The sequence below is a fragment of the Taeniopygia guttata genome, chromosome 4, assembly GCF_048771995.1.
Source record: "Taeniopygia guttata chromosome 4, bTaeGut7.mat, whole genome shotgun sequence".
Taxonomy (NCBI): domain Eukaryota; kingdom Metazoa; phylum Chordata; class Aves; order Passeriformes; family Estrildidae; genus Taeniopygia; species Taeniopygia guttata.
Window position 1 is genome coordinate 68,954,240 of NC_133028.1, and position 15,849 is coordinate 68,970,088.

General features: G+C 51.4%; 3 protein-coding genes across 3 annotated transcripts; all 3 read right to left on the minus strand.

Annotated features, from left to right (window-relative positions):
- Positions 1–396: 396 nt before the first annotated feature.
- LOC115495109 (C-X-C motif chemokine 2) lies at positions 397–1,801 on the minus strand. The gene is made up of 4 exons (XM_030272176.4): positions 1,608–1,801; positions 1,079–1,214; positions 859–942; positions 397–746 (listed from the first exon to the last, which is right to left on the minus strand). Exons 1-4 carry the CDS (start codon positions 1,672–1,674, stop codon positions 587–589), a joined length of 447 nt encoding a protein of 148 aa, XP_030128036.4. The 5' UTR covers positions 1,675–1,801; the 3' UTR covers positions 397–586.
- Positions 1,802–1,983: 182 nt separating this feature from the next.
- Positions 1,984–3,205, minus strand: LOC105759181 (alveolar macrophage chemotactic factor). The gene is made up of 4 exons (XM_012573259.5): positions 2,787–3,205; positions 2,545–2,674; positions 2,317–2,400; positions 1,984–2,232 (listed from the first exon to the last, which is right to left on the minus strand). Exons 1-4 carry the CDS (start codon positions 2,851–2,853, stop codon positions 2,208–2,210), a joined length of 306 nt encoding a protein of 101 aa, XP_012428713.2. The 5' UTR covers positions 2,854–3,205; the 3' UTR covers positions 1,984–2,207.
- Positions 3,206–3,723: 518 nt separating this feature from the next.
- On the minus strand, positions 3,724–5,851 carry LOC101233771 (interleukin-8). Its single transcript, XM_030272178.4, has 4 exons — positions 5,683–5,851; positions 5,234–5,363; positions 4,631–4,714; positions 3,724–4,153 (listed from the first exon to the last, which is right to left on the minus strand). The coding sequence occupies exons 1-4, from the start codon at positions 5,747–5,749 to the stop codon at positions 4,141–4,143; spliced, it is 294 nt and encodes a 97-aa protein (XP_030128038.1). The 5' UTR covers positions 5,750–5,851; the 3' UTR covers positions 3,724–4,140.
- Between the last annotated feature and the right edge of the window lie 9,998 nt (positions 5,852–15,849).

Here is a 15,849-nt window from a genome sequence, read left to right on the forward strand (position 1 = left end):
CTGCAGACCTTAAACACCTCCTCCCTGAATGGCCAAGGCAGATCGTAAGCAGGGATAATCCTGCAAGGGGTCCCAAGTCACACCTACGTCACCTCAGTCTGTGTGGCCAAGGCACGCTGATTGCTGTGCCAGGCTAGGAAATGGGAATCCACAGAAAGCCTCAGCCAGACACTGGGAAATTGCCCACTCCTGTGTTTCCACAGCCCAGACCAGTAGCAGACCGTATCCAACTCCTGCAATTACTTGCTCCTGCCAGTAGCCGTCAGGAAAAGGCACCAAATCCCAGAGCAGAGGAAAGGCGGCGCATTCAGAAGCACCCAATGCCGCAGTCCAGCCTAAGTCCCCACTCCAAAAATCCCAATTTTTACACAGATCTAGGCAGAAAGAGCTGCCACAGCAGGAGCACATTCATCCTTTTATTGGTGGCACCCAGGATGGGCTGTGGTTGCATGTGGGAACAGCACAGGCACCCAAAAGAGAAGGAAGTAGCGGGTGCCCCAGGGGAAAGCAGGGAAAGGCTCCTGCCCCTGCCAAAACGCCGGGAGCAGAGGAAGCAGCAGCATTGTGCCACTCAACCCAGCGTGTCTCAGGGCAGGGGGGTTGTGTCACTGCTGTCCCACGAGGAATTCGTAACGGTGGATTCCTGGGAGCTGGCCAGTGGGAGGGATGGGGTGGGGGTTCTCCAAGGGGGCCGGCAGCACGGTGCTTCCCGCCGTGGTCGCAGCAGTGCTTTTTTGGTGCTGTTCCTGCAGATTTTGTGGGAGGAAAGAAAGGAAACCGGGCGGGTCAGGGAGAAGGGATGGTCCTACCAAGGTGTCAGGGATGCTGGGTGTTTTCCAGCCTCTGGGAATCACGTACCTCTGCATCAGCTTGTGGATGAGCAGCTGGATCCAGGGTGCCTCGGGGGTCACGCACACCCGCTTGTTCTTCTTCAGGGTGAGGCTGCAAGGGAGGAACCCACTTGAAACTGGGAAGCAAGAGTCACCCCAATATTTGTGGGCTTCCCCCCTCCACATACTTCTGCAGCAGTACACAAAGGAGCAATTAGCAGGGATTGGTTTCCAGGCTTTGCACTTACATGACCTCCTTCCTCCTGCAGTGAATGCCCGGCGGGGTCACGTCGATGGTGAGGATCAGCCCCAGGTTGATGACGTGGGCGGTGGATCTGATGCACTTGCACCTCATGTTGGTCAGCAGGCTCTCCAGTGACACACCTGTGCCCCAGGGCAGCCCACACCAGGTCTCGGCCCCCCGTGGGGGAGGCACATGGGGACACTATCCCCCTCCCCATTATCCCATCCCATCCCTGACACCCACAGGCTGCTGTTCATGGGGTTTGCAGCAGGGTCCATCCCTCCCAGCACAGCCTCAAAGCTTCTTTTCCTGCATATGGAAGGGGTTTAGCTGCAGAGTTGGAAAACTAAACCAACATTTTATGAACTAAACCCATTGCCCACCCACCAAGCACTCAAATTTTATGGGGGTCTGAAAGGGAAGCAGCTGAAACCCACAGATAAAACCCACGCTCAGCCCCATCTGAGACACTCAATGCCCCTGTCCAGGCGTTTGGAGGGGCCATGGATGGACAGACACCCAAAGGGACTCACCGCCCGCCGGCACCGAACTGCTCAGGAGCAGCAGCAGGGCCAGCACCAGGACTGGCAGCAGCTGCATCCTCACCACCCTCCCCGAGCTGTGCCAGGGCTGCTTTATAGCCAGCCCCTGGCCCCAGGGGGATTCCACAACCCCCTCCGGGCTGGGAAGCGCCAAAGGGGCAGGACAAAGGGGGCAGGACAAAGGGGCAGCCCCACGCCTCAACTTCCCTGCCCTCGCTTCCCTTGGCTGCACGTGGCCAGCCAAAAAAAAAAGCAGAAAAAGCCATGGCCACCTCCTCAAACCCGCCGTGATTTTGGCCAAAGGTTGGTGCCCCCCATGCCTCCCCCACCCCAAGCACGCCAAATGAAGGGAGGCAAGGGACAGTGAGAGAGGGCTGCCACCTTTATTGGGCCTGCTGAGCCATGCCCAAAAGGGACACCCAGAGCATGGCTAAGGGATGGGAGAGGCTGGAAGCAGCGATGGGCATTTTTAAGGGTTTAAATGCATTAAAAGGGGCTCAGGCAGCAGCATGCTCCCCTCTGGACTGGGCTAAGGCAACAGCAGGATGGGGAAGGGAGGCAGCTTTGGGCCCAGCACATCTGGCAGCTTCCTCAGCGGGGAGCCTTTTTCTTCCTCCTGCCAAAAGCAGAAGGGGGAGGAATGTGTGAAGACAGGTTCCCACAGGATGCCCCTGGTGCTCAGGGGGAAAGAAGAGCTTACAGGTGAGGGAGGTCCTGCAAAAGTTTCTTCATCCAAGGGGTGTCAGGATCCACGCAGACCCTCTTCAGGCTCTTTAGCTTAATCCTAGGAAACACGCGGCCTTTCAGACACATCACTTCCCCTCCTGCAGAGCCTCCCACCCTTCTTACGAGGAAAATGAGCACGAAACCGGAGCAGGTCAGGGAGGATGGGCAGAGCAGAGGGTGCACACCCCCAGGAGCCACTTACACCACCTCGGGGCGCCGGCAGCTGCTCCCCACGGGCCACACCTCGATGCTGCTGTACCTCTCCGGCGGGATGAAGGCTCGGGTGCTCTTGAGGCAGCGGCAGCTCAGGTTGCCGTTGGCTTCCAGGATTGCTGGAGGGGTGCACGGCATCATATCGTGCATCACCCCCAAAACCCTCCCCGGGCAAGGCATCTCCTGCCACGTCCCACCGGGATCACGCACCCCAAACCCGGCAAGCCTCACCTGCATCCCCAGGGCGGTAGGACAGCAGCAGCAGCAGTGCCAGCAGCAGGGCTGCCCGCACAGCCATGCCGGCCCCAGCCTCGGGCACCGCAGCATCCCTCTATTTGAGCTGGGAAATAGGAGAAGTGAGGCGGCACGGGAGGCCCCGGGGTCGCGGTTTTGCCCGACCCCTGTCGCTGCTGACGGCCGATAAAACGTGGCTTGGGGCTTGGCAGGGGGCCCAGCTTCCCGAAACCGGCTCTGCTTTCCCCTTCCTTTCTCGGTCGTTTCCTCCAACTTCGTTCTTAGTGCTCACAGCCCCACCAACCCGGAGGTTTTCTAGGGTGCTTTTCTGTCCTGCATCATCAGGAATAACTCATTTCTCCTACAAACACCTTGCCCCCCCTGCAAGGCAGAGCTCAGCAGCACCCTGGTGACGTTTGTATTTGATTTTTTTTACCCCAAAACTCTGCCAAGTGACCTCATGCCCATTCCCAACATATTTCCTGACTGGTTTGTAAAGCCTTACAGCCACCTGTAAATCCCAGCACCATCACTTGGATGTGAGGCACTTTGGCTGGATTGTCCCATCTCCCTACCACCAATATCGTGCCCTCAAATCACCACCAGGGGAAATAACAGGTTATGATGGAAAGGACTCCTAACAAGAGGGAAAGGCTTCATAATGCCAGAGGGCAGGGTTGGATAGGATAGTGGGGGGAAATAATTCCCTGAGAGGGTGCGAGGCCCTGGCACAGAGAAGCTGTGGCTGCCCCTGTATCCCTGGAGGTGTCCAATGCCAGGCTGGACAGGACCTGGAACAACCTGTGATAGTGGAAGATGTCCCTGCTCATGGCAGGGGGTGGGACTGGACGGGCTTTGAGGTCACTTCTAATCCCAGCTATGATTCCATGTCATACATAGCTTCAAAGCTAGGAGATCCATGGAAAATACAACAGAAAAAAAACCCCTGAATTTTATTGGACTTGAGCTTCTGGAACAGGACATGCCACACAACCCTCAGACACACACTCTGTTGCTGAGCACTTCACATGGAAAAAGCCACAAAGTCATTCCTAAAGAAGCAGGAGCAGCCCCCGAGAAGGAACAGTTTTGCAGTCCACAGGCAACTAAATAAATGAAGGATTCATATTCACGCTGATCCAGGGACCAAGAGCAGGGGAGAACCCCTGCCACAGGGCTGAGGCCAGCACTGAGCCACCCTCCCCACAGCCACTGCCACCAGAGCCAGACATGAGACTTTCAGGAAGGGGAGGAAGAGAGGATCAAATGAGGAGCAGCCAGGTCTGCACACCTGGGCATCATCTGCCAGCCCACCCTGGAGCTCTGGGCACCAACTTCCTTAGCAGGAAACCTATTTTTTCTTCCTGTGAAAAGCAGAAGGAGGAGAAACGTGTGAACACAGAAAAGTGGCTCCAGGAGAGGAAGCTCCTGCCCTAGCTGAGGGAAGTCACTGCCGTTTCCCTAGGGCAGGCATCAGTCGCCAGGATGGCCACAAACCCAGCACAGGCATGGCCAAGAAGGGCAGCTTTACTAGCATCAACACCCTACTGCACCTGCCACGAGCAAACCCTGCTCCTGCCACCTCTCCCCTCATGTTTTTCCCCCAAACTCTAAGTGCAGCACTTAGAGTGTGCAAGCCAGGGCTAGCATGACCCACAGATGGGTCGTGTTGGGCTGAACACTGCTTTGCACAGCAAAGTGTTGCCCCTCATTGCTTTGAAAGTGGGTCCTTTGGACAGCAGCAGCTCTCCTGGGCCCATGAGAGCTTCTCAGAACCATGGATGTGCTGGGATGCTGTCCAGGGACTCCTGAGCCAAATGAGTTTCCATCCAACAACTTACGTGCTGGCAATGCGCTTCAGCAGCTTCTTCACCCAGGGGGCTTCGGGATTCACACACACCTTCCCTGAGGTTCTTAATTTAATTCTGAAATGTAAGGAGAGTTCCTGAGCATTCCCATCCCCTCCAAAGGCAGGGACTCAAGCAGTCAGAGCTGATGGGGAAGACTCAGCTTTTGCTCATAGCACCAATGACTAGAAAGCTGCAGAGAGAGAGAAAGCCACAGCATGGCTAGGAAACAAGCAAGACTCAACAATATTCCTAGGTGGAGCAGAGACTTGAAGCCCAGAAAAATGCTCAAAGACAAGATTTTCTGGAGCAGCTAGAAAAATCTATGAAAATTTCTTATGGCTCATGCTGCCTCAGTTTCTGAAGTGCTTCCTCCAGGCTGCAAACACCCCTGCTCCAGCTGGAGGAAACCAGGCTTTCCCCTGCTGGAGAGATTCCTTTAGGCCCTGGGGACCTGCATTTCTGCACCTGATGTTTTTCAGCAAGCAAGCAGGTGGCATTTTTGGAAAGGTTTCGTTTCCAGCAAGGCAGCAGAGAAGCAGGATGGTGGCAGCAGCGAAGCAGGATGGTGGCAGCAGCAGAGCCCACGGCACTTACATGATCTCCACGCGCCTGCAGCTGCTGCCCACGGGCCTTATCTCAATGCTCTCATATTTCTTGGGACTGATGTATTCTGAAGTTGTCTTGGCACACCTACAGCTCAGGTTCCCGTTCACCTCCAGGATGGCTGAGAGAGAGAGAAGGTGGCAGCTTACAAGCTGTGCTGACAAGGATGCAGCAGCTCCAGGAGCCAAAGGGAATCCCCCTTCCCTGTTTTCACTGACAGCACAGCAGGGACCACGGTGAGAGGCTTCCACCTGTGCCTCTGCTTCAGTTCCCTGCTCCCACACAGCTCCCAAAAGCTGAACCAGAGCCCTGCAAAGGATGGCTGTGCTTTTTCCCTGGCAAACAACAAGGCAAGCCCTCAGCTAAACAGGCAGCAGGATCCCAAGCTCCCCAGTCGCTCCTGGCACAGGATCATGCCAGCAAAGGCAGCTGAAGCTCACCTGCATGGGCAGAGTGGGACATCACCAGCAGCAGCAGCAGCAGCCAGGGGAGCAGGGGGGCCCCCATCCTCAGGGAAGGCTCGATGCTCCGCGGGACCAGGCACACAAACAGCCCTATTTATCAAGGAGGGTCACGCTCCCACACAGGCACAGAATTCACACCTCAGCAGTCACACCCAGCCAGAAGAGCACAGACAGAGGTGATGTCATTTCTCAGATGCTCCCCATAGCCAGCCCAGAAGCTCAGTGGTCAATATTTTTAACTAAAACCAGCCATTGAGACGCAGTGCGATGTTTGGATTTCCCACACATCTCCCCCATGCCTTGTCACCCACATCACCCTTCATTCCCTTGAGCATTTACCCCTGAGCCACAAAAAAAAAGCCAGAATGAAAGCAGAGTGCAAGCCCCTGACTAAGCAGGGGGGTTTTTAGCATATTTGGACATTTACATATTTCTTTCATGGGGCTATATTTTCCCCACGCTATTTTTATTGCCTCTCTCATCAGCAAAAACGCCTCATGCCATGCCACAGAAAAACCACCATGACCTCCTGCTTTATGCTTGCACTCAAATATTTCCAATTTCCCACTTGGCTGGGCGAGTAACTCACCCAGGATGGCCACAGGAGCACCCTGTGCCCTTGGGTGTTGGTGAGATGGGGGCTTTGCCCTAAATAAATTTGGCAAACTCACCAGTGGGGAAGCAAAAGGGGAAGGGGATATGTGGTGAGGCAAGGAGGAAGGAAGAGGCAGAAGAAAAGAGATGTGGTGGTGTGATAATGTTGTAATTTGGAGCTTTCAAATCACATCAGCATTTTATATAGCTATTACCAAAAATAGTAAATATAAAAAAAAAGTCTTCTACTCAAACTCAAGCTAAGCATCTCGCTTTGAAAACCTTGATTTTTTCCTCTGAGATAGGTCCAAAAGTCTTGTGAAGTGCTTGTCCAAGAGATGACTGGGGAGTTTAACTCCCTGTCAGGTCACAGAGGTCACAGCAGGGTAACAGAGAAGCCTGGGACAATAGCTCATGAAAGAGCTATTCCCAAACTCCTAAAAAGAAATGGGAAAGAATGGGTGCCTTGCTGTCACAGCAATGGAAGAGGAGATGGCCTTAAAACTGGGTTTTGTTTTACCCTTTCAGAGGTTTCAACTTCCTTGCAGAGAATTATTAGAAGGAACACAACCAAGGACTAGTTTTGCTGGGTTGTGGCAGGAGTCTCTTGGAAAAAAATGATGGGAAAGGGAGCAATTTATCAGGCAGGTGACTGCTCATCTATGCAAAATGCTGTGGAGGCATAAAAGACATCTGAAAATCTTTTTAAAGTTCCTGACTACAAAACTATCCTGCTTTTTAGAGCTGGGGAAAAAACAAGTGAAAGCAACTTTCCCCAGAAAAGATAGAGCTGCAGTATTCAGCTGCTGCTCTTCCAGGACTGGAGGAATCCAACAACATTACTGGCAGTGCTTAATGAAATTGGTACAAGAAAAAAAAAAAAAATTATTACCCCTGGACACATGCCATGGATGGACCAAGATGAGCCAGATCACACTCCTGATTTGTGGGCAGGTATCCACCTCCTGCCTGTCCTGGAAAGAAGCAAAAGCTACAGAAGCATCAGCTGGATGGATTTTGAGAGGGTCTGTGAGTGGGCTGTGATGGATTAGAGGTGTACTGATGAACACTGGGTTGGTTTCTCAGAAGGAAAAGCCGCAGTCGTGGCTGTGGCTGATATTTCTGCACAACAAACGGTAATTTTGCAAAGGGAGAAGCAGGGTGAGGATGTGAGCCCTGACTGCAGTTAAGCTGACTGCTTCCTGGATGCCAGGAATTCGGAAGAGTGGCCCACAAGTAGGGATGTGTGGTGTCATCCAGGCCAGCTTCAACTGAAACACATCCAAAACACCCTCACAGCTTCTCTGTTTCTGCCCCTGTGCAGGCAAGACTTTGATTTTAGTAATTTTTTATCTAATTCTTATTGGATTTTTGTAATATTTTTTTACACCTGTAATACTTTTTAATCCTTCCTGTGGTACCTAAGTCAGAGAACTCCAAAAAACAGTGGTGCAAGCAGCACCTAAAGGCAACATGGAAAACCTTTCCCATGTTTACCAGGATGGGCAAAAACCCAACCCTGACGTCAGTGCCGAGGAGATGCGGCTCTCCAGCCCTTCAGGGAGGATTCACAAGAGGCTGCATCACAAACATCTGCAGCAAACAAACCTCTCAAAGAGAATGACTTGAGAGAAAGTGATTTTTCAGCTTACCTCTCCTTTGCCCACAACTCACTTGCAGGAGAGGAAAAAAAAAAACAACTGTGTTTGTTTTTTATCCCCCAAAAACCCCAACTGCAGTGAATCTTCACCACTGTGGCTTGTGGTCCATCACCTGCCTCAAAGATAAAGATGCTTCCTGCCGAAACCCGAGAAACCTGAAACCCACACATACTTCAGTGTCAACGTGAGAGCACCAGAATTAGACAAAACCTAACGAAATCGGTTCAAAATTAGGTTGGGTGAACAACACATCGAGCTCACTCTTACTTGCTGTCTTTAAGTGAAGATGCACGACTTGCTGCTGATGCAAGGGGACAAAATTGTGGGTTTGGCCCATTTTTAGAGACAGCAGAGTGGTGTCTGGTCATGACTCCTCTGCAAGCAGGTGAGAAACCTGCTCTGGCATCTTTAGAAGTATTTGGTGAGCTAAGGGCTAAAGAAGGGAATATGGTAAGAGGGAGCTTTGAAAGGGATTGGATAAGGAAGATGGAGAAAGGCTGGGAGCAAGAACAAGAGAAATTAAAGAAGACTTTTAAGAAACCTAAATCCAACATTCCTGCCTCCCCAGCCCATCTTGGGGACCTCTGGGGAGCAGCGATCTGCTGAAGGGACAGCCATACAAAAATAGCAGCCCCATGGCGGGGACAGTTTCTGGGAAGTCCCAACTACCCCAGAGATGCAAATGGCACCAAGCAAGCGCAGGAGAAAACCCCCAGACTTCTGTGCCAGCTTGTCCCTGCCTCTAGAAAAGCACCGTGGGGAACACCCCGGCACCCCTGTGCTGCTCCAGAGCTCTCCACTCGTTTCCAGCCTGAGTCACTCCAAAATGAACCCAACGCCGAACAGAGCAGCGCCATTATTCCTCAGAGGCCCTTCTGCCTGGCACAGAGGATGTGAGGCAGGAATGGGAGGCAAGGACTTTCCCTGAAAGTGTCACTGGGACCGTGTGGCCCAGCACCCCCCCCCACATTTGCATGTGGGCACAGGAACCGGTCTAGACGCCGCAGGTGCCACCGAGCCCGCGGGCGCCGTTGGCCATTTGCATCGGGGCGCCATGGGACAGTGAGGGCTCAACCCTGGCCATGGAGCAAAAGGGATGGGGAGGGAAACCTTCATCCTGTGCCAGGAGGGAGCCAAGGAACAGCAGCTGGGGGTGTTCTAAGTGAGCTGTGTCTGGCGACTCGGCCCTGCTGCCCTCGTGTCAGCCTGGCATTCTGCACATCCCCACCGGCTGGAGGAAGGCACTTCCTTCTGGGGTGTCGGAATCTGTGGGTATTGGTGATTCTGAGATTGTAGAAAGTCTCTGTCTTCCTGCCCCGCTGCCAAAGAAGAAGCCATAATTCGTCTGTGCTGGTTTCAAGGTTGTTTATTCTGTTTATCTCTAACATGTTCTGCTGCCCTGCCGCAGCTCTGTCCTGCAGGGCAGCGTGTGGGGCTCTGCCCTCAGTGGGATGTTACAAACATTAAATACCAGAAACTACCTGTGCTGTATTTACAATAACGTGCCAATATCTGTCACCTACGTTGGACAGTGTGTCCCCAGCCTAAACCAATAGAAAAATGCCAACACCACAGTGAAATATGGAGGGCATGAAGAAGGAGGAAAAGGACAAAACACACCCAATTTCCTCCATCTTGTCCCCTTTGAACCCCTAATCTAGAATCCTAAAATTTTACTTTTGCACCTGTGCCACACTTAATTATTACTGATATCAAACACTCAGAGCTGGTAATTCATCCTGTAAGTTTGAAAACTCCTCTCCATGGACAGAGATCACAGCCAGTGTCTCTGGGGGCTCTGTACAGGGGGGTTCCTGACCCCTGCCAGGGTCCCAGAGGGAAGCCCTGGATTCCCACACTGGGGCTAGTGAAGAAGCACTTCAGGTCTACTCACACAACCAAAACACGCTCTGGAAACTCCTCCAGCTACGTTCCAGCTTCATGAGCTGGGAAGTTTCTGCTGAGCTCAAAGGCTGCCATTGCTGGAGCTGAGTTATTCCTATTTGGGCAGCACATTCAGGCAAACACTTGGCAAGAGCCCTGGCTCTCCAGGAGTGTTAAGGCAAAGTCTCCTCCCCTTCCCCTTGAAGTTTGACATCTTGATAAATGCAGCTACAAGTTTGGTTAGAGTTTAGTTAAGCATTTTATATTTTTCCAATTATTCGTGGTTTCCATTTCAGTTGAGCCCATAATTTAGTTGTCTCCACATTACTTGCAGAATAATCCGTAACTATTATTTCTCCTAGAGCTTAACATGGCCTTGGCCCATTAAGGCAGAAGACAGCAGGCCATCCATGGAAAACAGTGTTTCTCCTCAACCACACACAAGGGTAAAAACACACCAGGAATGGACCCAAACTCGACCATGCATCCTGGGCTTACACCCAGGGCTGTTATTTTTATTAATGTCCATTTAATGTTGTGAGGCCCCTCCTCTTCTTGCCAAGTGCCTCCCCACATTTTTCCCTTGGGGAAGATAGCTTCCCCCACATTTCACCCACAAGCCACCATAGCAGTAGAGATTTTTATATTAGGAAAAAAACCAACCAAGCCAAGAGCAACTGTTCTCCAGCAGCAAGTAGAAGTGCACGTAGCAAGGAGGGGAAATCCAGTTCTTCACTGAGAAGGAAACTGCAATACCAATGAAATGAGCAGCCCTCCCTTTGGAAAGCCCCTTGTCAACTTTTCTCCTGGAACTAGCATCCCTGAATCAGCACTCACACCCGGAGATGCTGCCAGAAGAGACAGAGAAACTCCAGCCCAACTTCTGCAAAGGACGTAAATCTCAGCTGCTGCAAGAATTGATACTGAAAGGAGTTGTCTTGGGCTAAAAGAACCTGATTTTAACCTGACATTGCCCAGATTTGGGGGCTGAAAGAAAGGCTGCTCGAGCACTGCAAGTCGTGCCCAGGCTGGGAGGTCACCAAGCCCCACCCTGCCAGGTGGAAAGGAGGAGGGAGATGAAAGGGCAGCGCCCAGGGAGAGAAGAAAAGCTCCGGGAGACACATGAAAGTGAAACCAAGAAGCACAAAGCCATAAAAACCATGAAACCCGCTTTGATCTTTGCTCAGCTTTTATCTCGCCTGTCGCTTACCACACACACCCTGAAAACCAGTAAGGCCTAAAGACTCAAATCTGTCACAGGGCACAGCCTCGGGTTAGATACAGAACATTCCTGAAGCTATTTGAGTATCTCCCCTCCCTTCCATATCCCACATTCCCGTGGTGTTTGGGGCAGCCAGGAGGGAGCATTTCACCCGCCAGTTCTGGCCATGTGGAGTACAAGGAAGGCACTTGGAAAGATGTTCCCCCAACACAACCTAAGCACAACAAAATGAGGGACTTTCCTCTTGCCTGCAGGTTAGGGCTGGGGGAACGTGGGCAGCTTAAATGCTGGCATTGTGGAGGTACAAGGTTTAGACTTGCCGTGTAAAAATAAATTTAAAACACACATAAATATATAGATAAAAACACCACCTAGGTTCTCGTTTTGCAGCGCATGCAGGCTCACAGCTGGGACCACTAGAGAGCAGCAGACACCGCTGTCACGGAGAGCAGCCGGGCGAGGAAAAACCATCTGCCCAAGCACCCAGATCTCCACCCAGAGAGGATCACAATCCAAGCTGGACAGGAAAAAAGGAACGGACATCTTTGTAGGCTCTCATCACTGTGTGGTGTTTTTTTTTTTTTTTTTTTGTTTGTTTGTTTTTTCCCCTGAAAGGCAGTTTTCAGAAGCATTTCTGAACCACCAGAACTCAGACCAGGGGAAGGATAGACAAGGCAAGAGCTGAAATCAAAGAAGGGCTTCCTCCTCTCCCAAAACGCACAGGTTGGTGCTCCTTGCTAAATTCCCAGGCAAGAGCAGTAGCAGAACTGGCTTGTCTTGATGTTCTGCTGCAAAGCAGAGTTTAGGGGAGGTTTATGGGTGGGGAGAGGCATGGAGGCATCCTGGAAATCCAGAAATGCAGGTTAGACCCTGCAGCAATGTAAAGGGACCTTGAGGAAGATTGCTGCATGGATCACCCTCAAAGCTGAGGAGCACAGAGAGCTGCCTGCTTCCTCCTGAGTGCCTGGGGGACTGGATGAAATCCACATCACTCCCGCTTTCCCAATGCCAGAGACAAGTTGTTAGCATACCTAGAGTTTTGCCAGAGGCATGAGGATGCAGGCTGATGTGCTGTGCCTTTCCAGCATGTGTGCCCTGGCCCTATTCCCAGCTGGAATCTGGAGGTTAAGCAATGCTAAGCTAAGACAGGAGCCTGAAACTGCTCAGCTGCACACCTGGGAACAGCTGGAAGCTGTTAAATGCTGGGGATTCCCACTGGGAGCAGCTGGACAAGCAGAGCACAGGCTGCCTGCTTCTGTCACTTGAGGGTGTGATCCCACCCTGCTCGTGGTTAAATCCTGGCAGAGCACACAGGGATGTCTCCACTGAATCCCAAAGAGGAGCAACAGTGGGATCCAAGTTTAGGGGAGCACAGGGCAAACACTTTTGCTGACTTCTCCTGGAGTTTTGTGTCACACTAAGAGGTAACATGGGTGCCAGGCTGCAGTGTCAGAGCTCCAGAGAGCAAAGATGAAGAATGGAGAGCCTGTGCCAAGGGTTCATGCAAGCTGCCTCCCAGGAAGCATGCAGCTCTGGAGAGTGGCAGATATAGCCAACCTGTCTGACAGTTATGTTCCAGCCACCCTGAGCCTGGTTTTTCCTGTCTGGTATGGCTGGTTATCATTCCAGCTGGAGGGGAGTGATACTGGGAGAGCCACCCCATGGCACTGGAGGGCATTCAGCTGCTCCAGAGAGCACAGAGTTTGCAGGGAGTGCGGATAAAATGCATTTCCAAGCCAAACATCTTCAATTTTGCTAGGAATTTTAATATTTGGGAAAATACAGCCAAAGTACACCAATGTTTTAAGTCTATTCCACTGTCTCAACGCTCATCCAGCCTTCAGAGGCAACTGCAATGGGCCCTCCCCAGCTGAATTCGTCATGCTAAAGGAAGTTATGTTTATCTGTCCCAAATTCACATGCCTGGCAGTGAGAGACCAACACCAACACAAGAGAGTGATTCACAGCACATTTCCATCGAGCCCTGCCTCACCCAAAGTGTTGTCTCTGCTCTTGGGTCAGCCTGTGGAAGTGTTCAAAGGTCATGGTACTAAATGCCATCGAGATATTTTTTGCTACTCCAGCTGTATCAGCCCCAGGACTGTGCCTGCACTGTTCCAGGCAGGGAGAGGAAAGCTGCATCTCTCCCCTTCTCCGGACCGGGGCAATCCAGGTGAAGGTGCAGCCACACCTCTGTGTCAGCTCCAGAACCATCAGTCCCGCCTCCTCGCTGCTAACGCCACAGCTATTTGCCCTGCCTGGCTGATATTCCCTGGCGCTCTTTCCTCAGTTTCTACACTCTTTTCTCAAGTGCTCGAGCTATCAGGGTGTTTGCATAAATAGCAGCACACTCACACCTTCCCTCCCCGGCCTCTCCTAAGGTTAGTCACCCTCCTGCCCAACCTCAAGCCCACGTTACTGCCACACCTACAGAAAAAACCATTCTTCTGAGGCATACGTAACCAGAGTAAATTCTTGCATTTCAGGGTCCCAACAGAGGCCCGCTACAGCCACTTGCACAGAGAATCACAGACTGGTTTGTGTGGAAGTGACTTAAGCATCATCAGTGACTTAAACATCATCACCAGTTTCACCTCCCTGCCATGGGCAGGGACACCTTCCACTATCCCAGGTTGCTCCAGGCCCCATCCAGCCTGGCTTTGGACACCTCCAGGGATGAGGCAGCCACAGCAAGTTACAAGCATTTAAAATGGAAGTAAAAATGCTGTCCTAACCCTAAACCTCTGTTCTGTAGACACTGTTTCACTGAGAAAGGCAGGCTGGTTCAAAAACACAAAGGAAAAGTTTGCATGGAGAAAGCAGAATCCTGGCTCTGCTCCTTCCTCCACTCATTCTCTCATTATCCTTCTACTTCCAGCATGACAAGACTGGTCAGGCACACAAAATCTTACACCTCTCCCCAGAAAGAACAAACCAGAAGAAACAAGACACAAGAAACCCAAAAGGCTGTTGCTGCAAGTTCACAACAGGCTAACAACTGCTCTCCACATTCCAACTTCATTAGAGAAAACAAACCCTTCCCTTAATACCTACCCCCTTTTCAACCATTTAGAAAACTGCCTGGCACAGAACTCTTAACAAAGAGTGAATTTCAACTCAACTGCTTTCATGACAAGCTGCACTGACACCATCCAGCCTGTGTTCTTCAAAGTACTGCCTGGCCACGAGAAACACTGTGCAGACAGAGTTTCCTTGCAGACAAAGCTCTCCTTGCCCCTGAAACAAGGTGAGGCCAAGGCACGTATCTCTATGAATAAACAAGTTCCTGCTGCAATTCGATAGGAGCCACCAGACAACCACAGCAAAACAATTAGAACAACTGGGTGTACTTACAGAGGGAAGTGTGACCATGTCAGTAGCTGTGAGAGGAGCAGTGTAGCAGGAGCCCTGTCACCTCTGGAGCCACACTGTGCTTCCCAGGCCTCTCTACTGACAAAGGTGGTCGTGCTCTTCAGGGCTCCCACAAGCAGCAGGAATCTCCTTCCAAGGGCAGCCTCTGCACCTAGGCTCAGCCAGGACCGGCCATGCTGCCCAGTTCCTTGCAAAGCATTCCCACCTGAGGGCAATCTCCTTTCACTGCCTCCTCATCTACCTGGTGATAGAAAGCAGGTGGAAATGATTTGGGCTAATGAGAAGAGGACAAGTTACTGACATTTTACCCTCAGAGTCCTTTCCTAGAGGCTTCTGCCATGCCTACTCAAATGCTTTAGTAAAATCACTAAATCACTGCTGCTTTCAGAGGCACAGGAGTACCCTTTCATTTTTGCCTTGCTGCTGTCTCCCCTCTTTGTAGCAAAGCTTTTCAGCATGTGCAAATCCCTGAAGTCAGAAAGTAGTTTAACATTAAATTAGTGCCCAAGGAGCCAAAAACCCCAGGATTAACAAGGCTTTCCTTTCATTCTGCTTCCACGCTTCCAGTGACCCATTTTACACAGCCCTGAAGGCTGAAGGGGCTCTGCAGCCAGACTTTCCCAAGTTGTTCTTATTTCCACACAGCTTGTTTTTCTCTAACCATGACAAAGAGGATGCACACTGCAAAAGAGGTGGTTCCTCACTATTCCAGCCACTTTGGGGCAGGTCACCTGGGACATGCAGCCAGAAACAAAGTTCAGAAAAGTCATTACAACCCTCAGTAGGCACTGAGAAATATTCAAACTGCCCTTATTCACACCTGAAGAAAGCTGAAGCACGTTCTTGCTAGGAAAAGCCCTCCCACAGGATTAGCCCCATTCAGAGTCCCCCTCTCCATCAGGGGGCTGCCAGGCCTGGGCCACGTCTCCTTCACCCACAGTGCCATAAATACCCCAGATAAACACAGAGCCTTGGTTTAAAAGAAAGCCCCTGACAGGCTGCACGTAGAGGCTTGTCAAGCCTCCAGTGCCCTGCAGGCTGCACTTGAAAACCTCTGTTCCAGATGATTTATCTGTCAGGGAGGTTCCTTTTCCCCGGGAGGGCATGGAAATGCTCTCATGAAGTTCAAATAAGCTATCACACTCAGGTACCTTTCCAACTGTGTTTGGAAGAGTTTATTTTCAGGCCTTTAATGATAAAATCTTATACCCAGAGAATCTATCTTTCTCTGGCTTTGGTCAGGCATAGGAAATGGCTTCTCCTAAACCCCCATCCCCTGGAAATCACGCTCCAGCCTAGATCCTCCTCTCTGCACGTACAACCAGCACGGCCAGTCAGCTCTAAAAATACCTGTGACTAGAGATAAAATGTTCAAATAGAGATCCTCCATCTCATACTTTGTGATCTTTC

Bases quoted from the DNA above. Each gene is read 5' to 3' on its own strand.
- LOC115495109 (XM_030272176.4), bottom strand. From the start codon at position 1,674: ATGCAGCTGCTGCCAGTCCTGGTGCTGGCCCTGCTGCTGCTCCTGAGC. The intron at 1,215-1,607 runs GTGAGTCCCTTT...CCTGGGGCACAG, and splicing joins CAGTTCGGTGCCGGCGGGCG to GTGTGTCACTGGAGAGCCTG. The intron at 747-858 runs GTACGTGATTCC...CAAAATCTGCAG, and splicing joins ATCCACAAGCTGATGCAGAG to GAACAGCACCAAAAAAGCAC.
- LOC105759181 (XM_012573259.5), bottom strand. From the start codon at position 2,853: ATGGCTGTGCGGGCAGCCCTGCTGCTGGCACTGCTGCTGCTGCTGTCC. The intron at 2,675-2,786 runs GTGAGGCTTGCC...GCACCCCTCCAG, and splicing joins CTACCGCCCTGGGGATGCAG to CAATCCTGGAAGCCAACGGC. The intron at 2,401-2,544 runs GTAAGTGGCTCC...CGTGTTTCCTAG, and splicing joins TGCCGGCGCCCCGAGGTGGT to GATTAAGCTAAAGAGCCTGA.
- LOC101233771 (XM_030272178.4), bottom strand. From the start codon at position 5,749: ATGGGGGCCCCCCTGCTCCCCTGGCTGCTGCTGCTGCTGCTGGTGATG. The intron at 5,364-5,682 runs GTGAGCTTCAGC...TCTCTCTCTCAG, and splicing joins GTCCCACTCTGCCCATGCAG to CCATCCTGGAGGTGAACGGG. The intron at 4,715-5,233 runs GTAAGTGCCGTG...CTTACATTTCAG, and splicing joins TGCAGGCGCGTGGAGATCAT to AATTAAATTAAGAACCTCAG.